The sequence below is a fragment of the Macadamia integrifolia genome, chromosome 8, assembly GCF_013358625.1.
Source record: "Macadamia integrifolia cultivar HAES 741 chromosome 8, SCU_Mint_v3, whole genome shotgun sequence".
Lineage (NCBI taxonomy): Eukaryota > Viridiplantae > Streptophyta > Magnoliopsida > Proteales > Proteaceae > Macadamia > Macadamia integrifolia.
The window spans coordinates 5,701,323-5,713,517 of record NC_056564.1 but is presented as its reverse complement, the minus strand read 5'-3'; the positions used below and the strand labels follow the sequence as shown (position 1 = coordinate 5,713,517).

Below are 12,195 nucleotides of genomic sequence, written 5' to 3'. Positions count from 1 at the left end.
AGAAGTGAAGACAGCCATTCCAATTGATCTACTGGAAGGAAAGTAAGATCTCTAAGTTTCAAATTTTGAAGATGACAATGTCGCATTTCAAACAGCAGCTGGATAGCCTGAAAATGTTGAATTGCATTGGGAACTAGGCCACACACTATTGTTTGACTAAGAATTCTCAGACCACAACATAAAGTTCATCAGTTTGGATAACATTTTATGCAAGAGAAGTTAGTTCTGTTAGGGCAATCTGCTGGACACAAATTAATGGTTACTTTCTCTCACTTTCACAATTGTATGTAAGAAAATTGTAATGTGCAGAGAAGAAGGCATAGAAAGCTGAGAGATAACTCAAAATGAAATCACTCATTACAGTGCTTTTGATTGATTCTAACAACTAGCCCTTCATGTCAGATATCAAAATCTAAGAACTCAATACACCCACTTCTGTAAACACTCCAGTAGAACACACAAAAAAGGAAGAAGGAAAATTAAGGCAAAACAAGAAACCCTAGCTCTACCATTTCTAGTGATGAAAACAAGAAACCTACCATTTCTAGGTGGGGTTCTTCAGCAGATCATGAACAACTTGAAGAAATGATATCCATTCCTGCAATTTCACCAAGTATAGGAAGCTTGGATGGAACTTCTTCAAGTGTGCTGGTTTTCTTTAGTCGAAGCTGCAGTGATTGATTAATTAATTAATTTAAAGAGACGGCGAAGCTTTTGAGTTATCAGAGATGATGGGTGGAAGAAGAGTTGAAACCAGAAAGATCTGTCCATGCATTGCCACCACCCCAGTACTGATCACTTCCAGGAACACCCAAGAACTGCCTTGATCCTAAATTCAACCCTCGATTTTCTTCCGTTTTTACTGAAGCGAACTGTGAGCCACCAGACGATGGTGGCTTTGGCCGAATCTGAGCTCCTGCTCCTCCGGCATAACCTTGTTGCTCAACACCACCACCACCACCTTCACCATCAAATGGGTATAACCCCGATGGAGGCTCCAACCCAGTTAAGAAAGGGAATTGCTGCACTTGCTGTAGTCGCCAATGATCGGTAGCAGCTCCTGCAGACATCTGAAACTCCATGTCACTACTTCCACCACCACTACCACCGCCGGTTTCAGCCAGTGGTGGCTGAATTCCACCAAAATTTAGGCCAATGTGTTCTGGACCATAGTCGGAGTAATGTTGTAAAGAAGCCATGAATGGCAACTGTGGATGAGGTACTGATGCGCCAATATGACCCATCATATCAGTGGTGCAGCTATTGGAGGCGATTGCACTTGTGGTACCAGAACCAGATTGTAGCTCGGAAGTCACTGGAGACTTTGAGCTACTTCCCTTGCTTCTCTTGTTCCTTCGGCAACCTCCACCCACCGGAACATTCCGGAGAGCACCCCCTCTAGTCCAGTAGCGTCGACAAGTCTTGCAGAAGTGGCGGGGTTGTGAGAGGCTGTAATTGTTGAAGTAGCAAAACTTTGTATTGGTAGATTCACATCTTGGACATTGGAGGGCTGTTTCAGGCTGTGGTAATTTGGCCATCCGAGCGCGATCCGCCATCGAATTGGGCCTGATTGAACCCCCACCGCCGCTTCCCCCACCACCAGCCGGAGGGGGTGGAGGTGGGGGAAGCTGATGATTCTCATGACTGCTGCTTCCAGGTTGATGATGATTTGGGTTCTGTGGAAAAAAAATACAGAAAAGTGAGAAATCAATATATCTGGTAGTATATTCAGGTAAGGGAAAGATAAAGAAAGAAAGGAAAAGGATGAGAATATTTATCTTTGAATTTATGCTTTTTTAGTGAAGAAGCTATGGAATGAAAGAAATTGAAGAAACAACTACGTTACCTGCTGCCAGTTGGGTGGATCTAGATAGACCGGAACCGAAGAAAAAACCATGGTTTTTGATCTTTCTCTTTTGTAAAGGTTGATAGGTTTTTGGAGTTATGGTGGAGAATCACATCAACAAGGGAGTTGCAGAGAGAGAGAGAGAGAGAGAGAGAGAGAGAGAACGAGAGGCGGGGAAGGAAAGTTAAAGGAGAGGGCTTTTTATTTAATTTTGTTCTTGTTCTCTCTCTCTTTCTTTCCTTTCTCTTTTTGTTTTTATTAATTTTTTAGGGTTTTGAGGGTGTGGAGGAAGTTTCTTCACCTGTAAGCTTCTTAGTTAGATGCTTTTTGGTGCTGTGCTTGGCATAAAAAGTTTAGTGGCTGAATGGCTCTTCTCCTCTCTTCAGTCCTCATCCTCATGCAATGGAAAGTGGGGGAGTGACCATAGAGAGACAGAGAGGGGGCCATGACAGAGGAAACCCTAACATCAAGGATTTTTATTTTCATAATAAAATAAGAATTAGAAAACAATTTGATTAAGAAAACAGAAGAGAAGAGGAAAAGTTGTGTCTTGGTGGTGTGGAATGGTCACGATCGAATGTACCTTTTCTCAGGTCAGTTTCCAGCCCGGTTTTTTTTTTTTTTTTGCATGGAAATATCTAGCTACGATGGTCTGCTATTTTATATTATTACCGATTTGCCCTTCATCAGTAACCTTTTTTCTTTCTCTCTCTAAAAAACTAAAATCATTTCATGGGTCTTGCAAAGCTTGTCTTCGTTTCTCTAGTCTGAAATTAGACACAGAACAGAAAAGTCTCATAAAAGAAACCAAAGAAATGGGGAAAAGAGGAAGAGAAGAGAAGAGGAGAAGAGAGGAAAGGTGGGCTTCGAGGAGAGAAGAGAAGAGAGGAAAAGGTGGTGGTGGTGGTGGTGCAGGTGACGCCCAGGGTGGCCACCAATAACAGAAACCGTCGGATGTGCCGGAAGATAGGATTCGTCATCAGATGCTTACGGTCGGGGATTCCTGCCTTAATTTCATTGCCACGTCAGATCCACGTGGCCCCCACAACATAAAATCCTATCAATCTCTTATGGATTACGGAATATTATCAACTTATCATATATAGAGTCGGTGAAGAAAAGGAGAGCCGTCCCCTCCAGTCCTCCACCACCACCACCACTCTCCCTCCCTCCGACATATCTCAGTACCTCACCTTTAAGGCTATGTTTGAAAACCAAGAAAAGAAAAGTTATTTGTTTTAGTACCTGTCCAGTTCAAATTGATGAGCTGATTCTCATCCTTTCTACACACTACTACAGTCCATCTATTATTAATATATCCAACCGAAGAACTACCAAAAAATTTGATTGACAATATCTAAGGTGAAGATGCCTAAGAAGAATCCAAAGGAATTAAAGATCAATATTTCACCGCCAGTTTAAGTTACTTCTAATCAATAAAACTATAGGCGGAAGGAAGAATGGATTGGGAGAAGGAGATAGGTAGCTAGTTCAACTGTTTAACCCATTTTGTAGTTTGATTTTCAATGGGCTGGAAAATTCCTACGACACTGGGAATTCTATCCAAATTTATTCTTATAATTAATATAAATAAATAAAAGGAGACAAAATTCTGCCAGTTTAGCATTTTGCACAGGAAACACCAGATCAGCATGCCAATAGGAGAACACGTGGGAGAATAATTAGTGCACACAGGCGAGGTTTTCTGATTTCCTTGTGCCTCGTCGGTCTGGGTGTCTCCTATGTCAGATTGGGGAGAATAATTAGTGCATACAGGTGGGGGTTTTATAATTTTCTTGTGTCTCATCGGTCTAGGTGTTTCCTATGTCTGATTGGCAATGTTCTTTTTTCCATAAATAAATTCTATGAAAATACTAACATCACAAATTCCGTGAGCAAAATTATGCCATAAAAAATTTCTGGCATATATCAAGAAAATATTAGTGCACACAGGTGGGAGTTTCCTGATTTTCTTGCACCTCATCGGTTAAGGTGTTTCCTTTGTCAGTCTGGGGAAAATAATTAGTGCACAGAGGTGGGGGTTTCCTGATTTTCTTGCTTCACATCGGTATGGGTGTTTCCTATGTCAGACTCGGGAGAACAATTAGGGCACACAGGCGGGGGTTTCCTGATTTTCTTGTATCTCATCGGTCTGGGCGTTTCCTATGTCATACAAGCAAAGTTCTTTTTTCCATAAATAAATTTTATGAAAATACTAACATCACAAATTCCACGAGCAAAAATATTCCATAAAAAATTTCCGGCATATATCAAGAAAATATTTTTTATTTTTCAGCCCCTATGATCAATACCATAAAGTGGTATAAGCAAAACATATTCTTACATTAAATGCTTTTGTCAACAATGGAGGAAATTAAGAATCAGAGCATGCAAATTCCGTTGTGAGATCCAAGCATAAGAAGCTATTCCATGGGCTAAAGCCACTATCTCCCTTTCTGAAAAAAGAAAAAGTGGTAACAAAAGTCTAATAGTTAAAGTCAGGTTTGTCAAAATCCAATCACCACTCTTGTTATTAACTTTCAAAAGAAAATAACTAGATAGCCTCGTTTTAAATTGATATTTCAATAATAAAGTTCTTTTAGAGTAATCAATATCTCATGCCTTTTAGTTAAGGTTGTTACTTGATTCAGTTTTGATGTAGATGATTTGATTTGGTTAAGTGTAAGATTTTTAGGAAAAATCAAAATAAAATAATTTAATAAACAATTTCATATTTCAAAATTGAAACCATTTATAAACGATTTAGTTTAAATGGTTTTAAACGGGTTTCTTATGTTTTCTAATTTTTTATCCAAACAATTTTACCTTTAAAATTTTTTGTGAAATAGATGTAAATTGTAACATTGAATTGAATTTTATTGTTATATGTTTTTATTTTAATAATTTTTTAATGTAAACTTAATTTTTTTTTATTGAAATATATGTAAACTTAACCTTGAATGACAAAAACTTACCATATATATGTTAATCAGTTTGACAATTTATCAATGGGTTAAACTTTAAATCTAAAATCATATCATGATTTCGATTTTCAAATCAAAATCGAATCATTTAATAAACAGTTTTGGATCTGTGTAATCGATTCGATTCCGATAAACAATTTTGATTTCAAGTTCACACATCCTTAACTAGCTTGTTCTTCATTTGAACTTGTCTAGATCATGACCTGAAGTGAAACAACTTAAAGTGTGGAAATAGTGTAAATCCTTATTAAGAGATAGTCACTTTCTAGATCACAAGTTGGGAAACAGAGCATGACAACCCCCCGGCCCTCTTAACCATCTTTATTCATATTTTATTTAACCTTAAACCTAATATAGACCTTCTACCAAAAAAAAAACCTAATATAGACACCAGCATGCCCCAATAAAACTAACTAAACTCCCTCTGCAACTTTGTTTTGTCACCAAAGTAATTAAAGCGATCAGTTGTTTATGAAAATAGTCATATGGTTACAAATTGAATTTTATTTATTTATTTATTTTTATTTTTGGTAAACAAATTGAATCTTAAATAAAAGGGAGTAAAGGATGTGAATCAAAGTAGATATAAACAAATTACTAAAAGTCCCCTAAAATAATAATTCACTGTTTATGTAAAATTCTCTCTTGCCTTCACTTTATCTTTGCCACTCTACTTCAGAAGAAAAAAGGTATCACACTATCCACCATGTCAACAAAATCGCAAATTGTCTAATACACACATTTTACTAAGTTTCATTAATTACCCATCAATTCCATGTACACAAGTGGTAACCTTTGATTTATATATTTCATTTTAATATAATTTCCCTATTAATCAATTGATCGAGGCATTGGTAGTTCTATGATTGACTCATAATTCTTTTATTGGAGAGAATTTCTACGATGCCATTGTGGGGGAGGGGGGACGTATGCACGACACACAAATAAGGCAATATAGAGAATGCCATCGTCCATATGGAGCTCATATGGTCAGGATATGTGAGAGAGAGAGAGAGAGAGAGTACCAACTAAATCACAATTAGAAGACATTCAAATTTATTTTTTTTGGGGGGAAAAGACATTCCATCTAAACAACTAGAATGACAATTAGAAGACATTCCAATCAAGAATAATGAAGGATTGTAGATGAAGAATGGATTCTCATATTCTGAGGTAGAAGTATTGCTTCAATAAATCATCCAAATATTGCTTCAATAAATCATCCAAATATTGCTTCTTCAATCTTCTCATAAGGTGTCAAGAATCTCCAAGTAAGTTCATTCGCTAAGAATTCAAGGATTTTAAGGAGAAGAAAATTCATCAGAACTTGAAAATTTTTGAAGTCAGAGAGACTGTTAGAAACCCATGGATTCTATAAATCTCATGATGAATGACAAAGATAAAGATAATCCTCAACTGAAAAAGGGAAAAAAGAGAAAAGGATGTAAAGGACAGACATAGCCTAGGTGGCCTAGTTAAGTAAAGGAATCTAAAGAAACTAAATAAATTAACCATAGGAGATAGATGTAAGAGAAACTATTAAAATATAGCCTCTGTTAATCTTAGTGTAAGCTACTTAATATACCTTTGATCAAAATAAAGGGCCCCCAAATTCAGATTGGTCAAGAAAAATAATCCGATGAGTAAATAATAATGTGGAAAATATCCCAGTGGGCATCTCCATAAGGAAAAAGGATTGTTGGTGTCAAAACATAGTAAATATACATATAGTTCAACAATAACAATATCCATAGTCGTATCCTAACTTAACGGGATCAGTTACATGGAGATTTCAAGCAAGGATGAACGTGAGGATCCATGCAAAATGATTGACGGGTTATGACTAATTAAAATAAATGTTGATTATCAACTTGATGCATCACTAAGGCATCAACTACCATGCATATAGATTGATCAAGCCAAAACGTCCTACATGAATTACGTCTACCACCAAAATGATAGAACCTACATAATTAGCCACGTAGCTAGTAGTGCTAGTTGACTTGTAGTGAGTTTTTTATTCCTTCTAAATCTTCTACCAAACAAAAAATATTTCCAAAATATAATTTTTGTCGGTTCTTTACTTGGTCACACTTGGAACTAAGGGTGTCAAATTGGAACTGGAATCGAAAATCGAATCCAATTCTAGACCGAATACCCTGAACCAAATCCAATCCATTATAATATGGTTAAATCCCGAATCTGAAAAAAGTATTTATAATTTGGTTCGGTTCGGATCTGGATTTATACCAAGAACTGACGGTTCTAACCGAAATCGGACCTAATAACTTAATGTCATTTTTTCCTCTTTAACTAAAAACTTAACGTAACTTATATGAAAACCCGACATAATCAATCACCTAAATGATAAATCATCTAATAGAATTTCAATTATAGTCCAACTCTAAAACCCCTTGTCTATCAATTATCATTTAGGAAATTGATTGCTCAGGATCATTAACGATGTTTAGTTTCAATCATCAAAATGATAAATCATCCAAAAGAGTTTCAAGTAGTGAAATTAACGATATTAGAAGTTCAATAGATGATCGATTGCTCACGATCATTCGACATGGATACATGTCCATTGATAGCTCATGATTTTTTGTTCATTCTTTTGTTGGGGAAGACCAATAACCTAGCGAATGAGCATATATATTTTGTCTTCTGAATAGCAGTTGCATAAAAAAATTGAATTTGAAATTGAATATTGGAACCAAATAAGAACCAAATACAAAACCCAAATAGGAACTAGAACTGGACTAGAACCGGATAGGTCGGGTACGAGTACCAATTTTTAGAACCAAGACTGAACTTGGTCCGGTTCTGAATCACACTAATACTCTTTGGAACCAAAACTGAAACCAGACCAAATACCTGGTTCCGGACAGATTGACACCCTTCCTTGAACATGAATAGCAAATGATTCTATATTTGAAAAATGGAAGATAAATTTTTCTTGGATTTATAGTACTACGTAATGTTAGGGTTTAAAGTTTTTTCAATGGTTTTGATTTGATCATCACAATGCAATAACCAAGGGAAATGTGTGGATACTTGAGGATGTGAATTGTCCTTCGGACCCCACCTCTAACCTACCTATCCTCTCCTAACCTACTTCTTCCCTTCCTTTTTGTTTCTAAAGAGATAGAGTAGAATTTCTGCCATAGACAATGATTGACCTTCTTCCTGTAGGAAGAAAAAAAAAAGAGAGGGGATACCAATTACCAATACAAAGGCTGCATGGGTCATATGGGTGGGGATCGTCTTAGCCATTACGTTAATGAGTTGGTCTATAAAGTTGAAAACAGTACAACAGGTCAAGTTCAATTCCATGAGCTAGCTTTGTTGGGTCTGTTCCATCATGACCCAAAAGCAAATGGTGGGGTTGGTTCAAGTAATCAATGGTACACGTCCGCTTTGGCTGGCTGGTTTCTTGCTTATAAAATTTTTTGTTTCAAATACTATTTGTGGAAGAGGAACGATTGGTCTAAAGATCCAAGCCCACGTCTTGACGACCACGAGTATCACACACTAGGATATGATATTTTACTTGGTAGTAGTAGAGACTAGCAAGGGAGAGAGCGGGCCTTGGTGTAACGGTAAGATTGATCTATTGTAATTGGGTGATTGCGGGTGGGAGCCTTATGCATAGGGAAGACAACTGTTTGCATAGTTTGTTCCTTTTTTTTTTTTTCCATTTTCTTCTTTATAAATTGATATTATTTATTAAAAAAAATGTGGGGGCTTCAAGGAGTAGCCAAATGTAAGGTCTGGGCAATGTCCCTCTTGTTCTAGAGATTTGATGAGTCTTTTTGCTGCATGTGCAAGGCCATTAACATGGATAGAATTTTTTTAGGGCGCTAATTTTATGCACTCATGTGTCTTAGTGCAAAAACCACACCATCATATAATATTCGTTTTACCTAATAATAAATCAGGAGAAAGAACGCTATCCTACTGGCGTAGGATACACCCAGACATAGTAGATGCAGAAAAACCGCACTACCCCCCAATAGGGCGTTGAAGATACTTCTGCACCCCTTCAATTGGTCAGCGCACTGGTGTGTGTTTCAGCTAGCAGGGTAGCATTCTCTTGCCTAATAAATCGCAAGAACAAAGTTTTCTAGGTGGGATAGAGGGGTCATACCCAAGACACAGGGGGTGCAAAATGACTCATGTGCCCCTCCTAGGTGCAAGCCCTTGTGTCTAAGCATGGCCCTTATGCCCCTACCTAGAAAATAGTTACTTTAAATCGCATCATCTCTACGAGTTATTCTTTGTACGTCTTAAATGAAAAAAAAATTGTACACACCGCCAATGTGTACCGTCCCTTCATATTCTAAATATTATTATTCTCCTCTCTCCTTGTGACACTTCATTTGTCCTTATGTGGGCCCCTTTATTGATGGGCCTTGCATTCCCACGTCCGTGCCCCATTGATTGGGCATGGGATTCCATTACACGCCGACGACGGCGTATAAATCCCCTTCCCAACTTTATTAAAGAAGACTAGATAGGGATGGAGGGATCTAGGGAAGGTGATAAAGAAGGATTAAGGAATGAGAGAGTGATGTCACAGGGGCAAGACCGCAATACAATGGTCGAAGGAATCTCCCACTCCCAAAGTCCCACTCACTCTGATATTGTGTTGTCTTTCTTTTCCTTCTCCTCCTAAAAAAGATCCAATTAAATTAAGAATGGAGAACCAGTAGCACTACTACTATACATATTGTTCTAAGCGTGTGGGGTATAGTTCAGATATCAGTGTTGTTAATTAGAAGGAATATTTTGAAACCCATAGAGTAATATGCATGGTATGGACATTTGAATTAGACCACTCTCTCGTCCTCTTGTGGAGGGTGTGGGGTGGGGTGTCGTGGGCTGGGGTCGCCATTAATCCAATACCCACTTAGGGTTGTGGTCTGTGGTCTTGCATGATTGAAGCAGAATTAGACCCATTAACACACTTAGATTTCTCATATCTCATCACATCACACCCAATATTCACTTCCTCATACCCATTACGCAATTACCCACCTTCATATAATTTCATGTCGAGTGTACCCCACACTAATTTTGCCCAATTTTGATTGATTGCATGGGTTGTTGCTTTCAGAATCAAATTCTATCACTCCTTAACCCTCTTCAAACCAATATATATATATATAGAGATATATGCGTCTATAAGTCCTTTTCATGTAGTGCACATGTCATGTCTATATATATATATATATATATATCCAGTCTTTGCTTCCTTTTCAGGATTACGATAAGAGGAGAGTGACCCTGAAATGAGGAATCTCTCTAGCTAGCTGGGTGTATATATATATATATATATATATATATGATGTAGAAACTTCCATGGCTTCTCTGCAGTTCTGGTAATAGCTCGATCTGAATGAAACTCTGAAAAGCACTGCCACTCTATGTGGGTTTTGGATTGTGGAACATGAACAACACAGTCTTAGGGCTGGCTTCTTCATGAAGGAACCAAGGAATCTTCGCATCCTACGTGTTAAAAAAAAAAAGTTCTGGAATTGATTAGGTGTTAACAGTTTCCTATTAATAAAGAGAAATGGCTAAGGTGTTTCTGGTGGGGTTTCTAATTTCCATTCTCCGACAAAGGGAGAAGGAAGAAGGAAGATGATCACCTCAGCTTGCCTCATTTGATCTCTTTTTCCTGTCTCTCCGAAAGATGATTATAAGCCAGCTGATTATTTTATGAATTATTATTACCTAGCTCCTCAGTCTCTCTCCGAGTCCCATGTCCCAACATATATATACATATATCAAAGTTAAATTTGGCTCTTTCCTGTTTCAGCTTTTCATGCTTTTTCTCCTCATATTTGTTGGGTCACTGTCCGCTCCTCATTGGACCTTTGTGCTTTTATGGTTTAGAGAGAGAGAGAGAGAGAGAGAGAGAGAGAGAGAGAGAGAGAGAGAGAGAGAGAGATGTAAGGGATAAAAATTAATAGGACATGCATGCATCAAACCTTAAGGCTGGATCAAAAATCAGAATCGTTTTCAGAGACTCCATACAGTATGTGCTGGTGGCCTGTGGTGATTGTTCCTTGCATGTCCTACGACTGTACACTGATTAAAGACACATAAATTTAATGGCTCAACACCAGGGACCAGTCCACCAGTCTGTTTTTTTTGGTAAACAAAGACTTACCAATAAAAATGTGTAGTACACATAAGATACATGGATTCGAATTGTAAGTTTCAAGAAAACATGGAGTGAAAACAGGCAAACAATCATACACGTCGAGTAATAATTAAACCTTTTTGACAAAAGTATCCTGGAAATTTTTTTTTTTCTTTTGTTTTTCTTGAAATAAAAATGAAAGTACATGATGTAAAATAAGTAATATCCTAGATAAAAGGAAGATACCAACATGAATATTAAGCTTCCACATCAGATACAAGCCTCCAACATTACCAAAAGGATCGACAATGACCAATCACTAGGATACTGATACACATCAGAAGCTTTATTGGACTGGGAAATATTGATAATATGTGTCAAGACTCAAGACTTAACATTGATGTTTAAGACATTGATGAAATTAAAAGCCCACATAGACAGAGACACTACTGATCCACTTGTTAATTTCTGTTTCTCAGAATCTCCCCACACACAGACAGAGAGAGCAAGAGAGAGAGAGACTTGTATTGGATGAGATGCATACCCTTGCATCTCCAATAGGGGCATGACACGTCAGAAATTAAGGTCAGAAGAAATACAAATTTCATACCGACAGTGCTTGACACGTCATAAAGGTTTATATAATGAAGTACTACAACATAAGTAATTCACTCGCATTAAGATAAGCGGATGACGCGTGGGTCCTTAATTAATTAAGCTTTCATATATTGGAGCATAACCATTCCAGATTCACGATATTTTCTTTTATTATTATTATTATTATTATTATTATTATTATTATTATTATTATTATTATTATTATTATTTTATGGTGGGGAATGTCCGGATCAGGTCCTCATTCGAGAACATTTTTATACAATCCTGTGATGGACACTTGACTCTATTTAGTCACTCTCTTCAATGCATTGGACTCTGGCCTTAGTGTGGAGTCCAAGTATTGTACGAGAACCTAATTTGGAGGGGGTGTTAACTACTATCAATTCAATTACCCTTGGCTGAATGTTTATCGATAGGTGTTTAGATTTTTGTTGGAAAAAGAATCCAACCAGTCTGGTGTAGATAATGCGCAAGAGCATCTTTAGTGCACAAGGTGGGGGATAGTGTGGTATTTTCATAGCCATTTATGTTTTAAACATAGACAATACCAGACTAACAAGGCTCTTTCTTCCTTCTTTTTTTTTTTTTTTATTTTT

The 12,195-nt window shown here is 37.3% G+C and overlaps 1 protein-coding gene across 2 annotated transcripts; it reads right to left on the bottom strand.

The window, feature by feature from the left end:
• Positions 1-304: 304 nt before the first annotated feature.
• On the bottom strand, positions 305-2,168 carry LOC122086037 (dof zinc finger protein DOF3.6-like). 2 transcript variants are annotated; one of them, XR_006142314.1, is made up of 3 exons: positions 1,847-2,168; positions 536-1,676; positions 305-505 (listed from the first exon to the last, which is right to left on the bottom strand). XR_006142314.1 is itself a non-coding variant. In XM_042654722.1 (2 exons), exons 1-2 carry the CDS (start codon positions 1,895-1,897, stop codon positions 723-725), a joined length of 1,005 nt encoding a protein of 334 aa, XP_042510656.1. In that variant the 5' UTR covers positions 1,898-2,168; the 3' UTR covers positions 305-722. The 2 variants fall into 2 exon arrangements, 1 of the variants encoding a protein (XP_042510656.1); XM_042654722.1 differs by having other exon boundaries at positions 305-1,676.
• Between the last annotated feature and the right edge of the window lie 10,027 nt (positions 2,169-12,195).

Excerpts from the sequence above, each read along its gene's own strand:
- LOC122086037 (XM_042654722.1), bottom strand. The coding sequence starts at position 1,897 with ATGGTTTTTTCTTCGGTTCCGGTCTATCTAGATCCACCCAACTGGCAG. Across the intron at positions 1,677-1,846 it reads ATCCACCCAACTGGCAGCAG|AACCCAAATCATCATCAACC; the intron begins GTAACGTAGTTG and ends TTTTTTCCACAG.